Here is a 5,281-nt window from a genome sequence, read left to right on the forward strand (position 1 = left end):
AGCAATAGGACTCACTTGTACATAACAATAAAACTCACTTGTGCATAACAATAGGACTCACTTGTGCTTAATAATAGGACTCACTTGTGCTTAACAATAGGACTCACTTGTGCTTAACAATAGGACTCACTTGTGCATAACAATAGGACTCACTTGTCCATAACAATAGTTGGCCTTAGTGGAGGAGAGAGAGAGAGAGAGATGCTGCACTGACATGCTCTGCTGTGTTGTGGGCACTACACATACATACCCCATCGGCGTAGCTGGCCTTGACAATGTGTTCCAGTTTCTTTCGTATCCTGTACGTCTGCAGGATATCAATCACTCCCAGAAACAGCAGCACCGGCTGGTCATTGTTTATGAACCCAAGCACTCCGCCACTGCGCCATGGGGTGTAGGGCAAACGAACACGTGAGAAGACCAGTGGCCCAAAGTGAACTGAGAAAGGACAGGAGGTCTTAAGACACCGGGGATTTAGGACACAGGTGAGGAGTTTATATATATATATATATATATGCGTAGTTACACATGACTGGCAAGGATAGACACCATAAAAAAAGGAATAACAAAAGGTAGGTTATATATGTATATATATGTATATGCGTAGTTACACATGACTGGCAAGGATATACACTATAAAAAAGGTATAACAAAAGGTAGCTTATATATATATATATATATATATCCGTAGTTACATATGACTGGCAAGGATACAGCGCAGCCCAAACGACCGAACTGATTGAGATGGACCCGTACAACTTCATTGGTACGGTATGGGTGTGCGTAGTTAGACACTATAAGCAGGGTATAACAAAAGGTAGGTTATATGTATATATATATATCCGTAGTTACATATGACTGGCAAGGATAGACGCTATAAGCAAGGTATAACAAAAGGTAGGTTATTTATATATATATATATCCGTAGTTACATATGACTGGCAAGGATAGACACTATAAGCAAGGTATAACAAAAGGTAGGTTATATATATATATATATATCCGTAGTTACATATGACTGGCTAGGATAGACACTATAAGCAGGGTATAACAAAAGGTAGGTTACATATATATATATATATATGTATGCGTAGTTACGTATGACTGGCAAGGATAGACACTATAAGCAGGGTATAACAAAAGGTAGGTATGGGGCACGGGACGAGTAGTGGTCGTATCAAACCAAACCGTCCATGCCGAATCAGTGAGAGTCATAGATGGATGCAGCTAAGGTAGGTCAATGAATGTGTGCGCTACAACGTAAGACGTAGGCCTGCATGGCACTAACCTAATAATGGAGAATGAAACGCACTAGAGCTCAAGAGACGGACAACACCCCTCTATAACACTCTGAGATAAAAGGAACATAGCTTATACTCCTTTACCTAAGAGATGGTGCTGAAAAAAACACCAAGCATAGCATATCATGGCCATAGCATAGCAGGTAGCTGTGGCGCAAGGTCTGCTGAGAGTGCATAGTGGGTCTCACTCAGGTCTCCTCGTTAGAGGGAGTGGGGTGACTCAGGGATGTACATGTACGCTACGGGTGCCCCCGTCTCATCACCCCATGGCCACTATCTGACAATAGATATACGTATACGTAAACGCCAACATCAACCACCCACGCTCAAAGTAACTACGCTCATGGTTCGAGGATACGATTTAGGTACCGAACTTGTACACCCAATGACTTAATCGGGCATCACCTGGCTTTTCGTTCACGTCCCTACACATACCTAGCACTGCACCGTACCCGCAGTCGATACCAGCACCAGTAAGCGTACCGTTGGATTAGTCCGACAAATACGACACCGCAATACGACTTACTTTGAGTCCGATAAATACGACACCAGAATATGACATACTTGAATGAATCCGACATATCAGAGTCCTTGGCCAGATAGTCGTCTTCGGTCAGACACAGCACACTCATCACCGACGCAAACGAGTACACGGTTCCGGCTTTGGTGCTGTCCTTCTTATTGCCGCCCAGCTCTCGAAACGACTTCTCTGTCAAGCGATGCACGCCTGTTGTTGGGTGTGTGTGTGATATTGTGGGTGGCTTGGTAGTAGGTGTGTGTGGGAGGGGTGGGAATCACTACCATGAGTGTAAGAGTCTACGTGTGCGTGCGTTTGCGGGTGTGCGGGTAGTGTGTAGGCGTGTGTTGGTAGTATGTGTAGGCGTGTGTTGGTAGTATTTGTAGGCGTGTGTTGGTAGTATGTGTAGGCGAGTGTTGATAGTATGTGTAGGCGTGTGTTGGTAGCATGTGTAGGCGTGTGTTGGTAGTATATGTAGGCGTGTGTTGGTAGTATGTGTAGGCGTGTATGTAGTAATCACAACCATGAGTGTAAGAGTCTACGTGTGCGTGCGTTTGTGGGTGTGCGGGTAGTGTGTAGGCGTGTGTTGATAGTATGTGTAGGTGTGTATGTAGGAATCACTACCATGAGTGCCAGAGTCTCTGTTGCGAGTGATAGAAGCTCCACTGGTGTTTCGGGTAAAACAGTCTTCTAAGCATAGCCTCACCAGTCTGTACGACTGACTGGGCGTAACTGGCGTAAGCAGCTACACCGCAGAGAGTGCACTAAGTACCGAACATTACCCACAACAACGCACTTGCACTTGTCCCCTACACATGCACAGCCAATGAACACCTATGGGATATACACAGTGCAGATGTACAACATTCCCTACACAACTCAAAGTACCCTGCTGAGATAATTGCCCGATGGGTAATAAATGACCTCTGTACTTGCGATGTAAACCAATAACCCAAGACTATACTATGGTCAGGCAGGTGCTGTGTTTTAGGCATACTTGACTGGGAGTGAATCTAAGTACATCTCTATGGCCATATCAGGGCTACTGCTGAAAATAGTAGTACAAGTTACACCCTACCCCTGGATGTATAATAACTAGTTCCTATATTTGAACTGTCATAAGCTTCTCTACGCACAGAAGTATTAAATACATACATGGTCGGGTTCTTTCCCTCCGTGCCTGGTGCAGTATTCCCAAACAAATGTAAGTACACGCACCTAGAAGGAACTGGTAGCCTACACACTCAGCGACAGTGGCGATACATACACCCAGAATTATACTACGATAGCCAGATAGGTCGACAGATACACTATCTACACCTAACAATAAACTGTGGTACAGTATCCACACCTAAAAATAAACTACAGTCCATGATCCACACTTAATAATAAACTATAGTCCAAGATCCAAACCTAAAAATAAACTATAGTCCATCGTCCACACATAATAATAAACTATAGTCCATGATCCACACCTAATAATAAACTACAGTCCATGATCTACACCTAATAATAAACTACAGTCCATGATCCACACCTGATAATAAACTATAGTCCATGACCCACACTTTTTAATAAACTACAGTCCATGATCCACACCTAACAATAAACTATAGTCCGTGATCTACAACTTACAATAAACTATAGTATAAGATCCAAACCTAACAAAAAACTACAGTCCATGGTCCACACTTAACAATAAACTATTGTCCATGAAACAATAAACTACAGTCCATGATCCACACCTAACAATAAACTATAGTCCATGATCCACACCTTATAATAAACTACAGTCCATGATCCACACCTAACAATAAACTATAGCCCATGATCCACACCTAATAATAAACTACAGTCCATGATCCACACCTAACAATAAACTATAGCCCATGATCCACACCTAATAATAAACTATAGTCCATGATCCACACCTAACAATAAACTATAGTCCATGATCCACACTTAATAATAAACTATAGTCCATGATCCACACCTAAGAATAAACTATAGTCAATGATCCACACCTAATAATAAACTATAGTCCATAATGCCAAAGCTCTGCATGACTCGGCAGTCCCTTCTCAGTGTGCGCAGGATGGCATCGTACGCGCGCTGTTCAACGTATATCCCTCCGTTGTACGTTTTCCTGATGTTCAAGTCCTTGAGTGTGGGAGACTTCTTCTGCTCTTCCTTTTGTGATGCCTGCGGTGTAGTATGCGCAAATTATAGGTGGTCAGAACGGGCACTAACGTGGGGTGTGTATGTAGTGAGGCTAACGTATTAAGCGTCGCGAGATGTGCGTAAGCGAACTACCGTGTACCGTTCACCACCACAGTCTCGTTCGAAGGCATTGCATTTCAGTTGACGTATCAAACGTATTGCTAGGTGAGATAACCACGTGAGCGATCTGGGGCGGAACTATACCTGTCGTGTGTTAACGTGCTTTGCCGCAGGATGTTTATGAGTTGATGCACCAAGACATTGATTACCTGTCGTTTGTACGACACTCACCAATGTTGTGTACGACACTAACCACCAATGTTTTGTACGACACTACCTACCTGTCGTTTGTACGACACTAACCACCAATGTTTTGTACGATGCTACTTACCTGTCGTTTGTACGACACTAACCACCAATGTTATGTACGACACTACCTACCTGTCGTTTGTACGACACTAAGCACCAATGCTTTGTACGACACTACTTACCTGTCGTTTGTACGACTCTAACCACCAATGTTTTGTACGACACTACTTACCTGTCGTTTGTACGACACTAACCACCAATGTTTGGTACGACACTACCTACCTGTCGTTTGTGCGACACTCACCAGTAATGTTTTGTACGACACTACCTACCTGTCGTTTATACGTTGATCCCTTCAGATCGAACTTCTCGTCCATGCTGAGATTAGTCGGCAGGATGTTATTCATGATTACAAATCGAATGTTTTTACCCAACGCGGTCTTATAGCAGAAGAGACCGAAGAACTTTGGCAGCAGAGTTTTCGTGTTTTGTGTGAGATTCTGTAGGGAAGAAGTTGCCTTGTGGTAAGTAACAGTAGCAATCAATGGTGAAAACGTTAGCCTTACTTTAAATATCACTACCCAACAAGTACAATAACTTTTTACTTTGTGTCTCCAAGTTCAGAAGTTCGGAGAATATACTGGCGCAATCTGAACTACACTCCTGGCCGTGTGATTCACAGAAAAAAAAAACAGTAAAAAAGAAAATCATCCGGATCACATCGAGCGAAAAACCCACCAATCGTCGCACTTGGCAGAACATGTGGCGACAAATCAGGAACGAGGAAAGGTGAACCGAACCAAACGGTAACAGGCAAGTGATAACATAGCACGGAACAGGTGAGTGATGATATATCACGGGGTTATGGTTACGGTATCACAGAGCTCACGTACAAGATAGAAACAAGGCAACATATCACTAAAAAGAAAGTAAA

The 5,281-nt window shown here is 43.1% G+C and overlaps 1 protein-coding gene across 1 annotated transcript in view; it reads right to left on the reverse strand.

The window, feature by feature from the left end:
- The window catches only part of SARC_11087 (hypothetical protein), a 6,715-nt gene extending 1,854 nt beyond the window's left edge, over nt 1–4,861 (reverse strand). The window contains exons 1-4 of the mRNA XM_014294839.1: nt 4,680–4,861; nt 3,843–4,020; nt 1,866–2,028; nt 251–380 (exon numbers count right to left, since the gene is read on the reverse strand). Coding sequence (XP_014150314.1) covers nt 251–380; nt 1,866–2,028; nt 3,843–4,020; nt 4,680–4,754 — 546 coding nt within the window. The 5' untranslated portion in view covers nt 4,755–4,861. The remainder of the gene's footprint in view (nt 1–250; nt 381–1,865; nt 2,029–3,842; nt 4,021–4,679) is intronic.
- Between the last annotated feature and the right edge of the window lie 420 nt (nt 4,862–5,281).

Source organism: Sphaeroforma arctica (assembly GCF_001186125.1).
Source record: "Sphaeroforma arctica JP610 unplaced genomic scaffold supercont1.1521, whole genome shotgun sequence".
Classification (NCBI taxonomy): Eukaryota; class Ichthyosporea; order Ichthyophonida; genus Sphaeroforma; species Sphaeroforma arctica.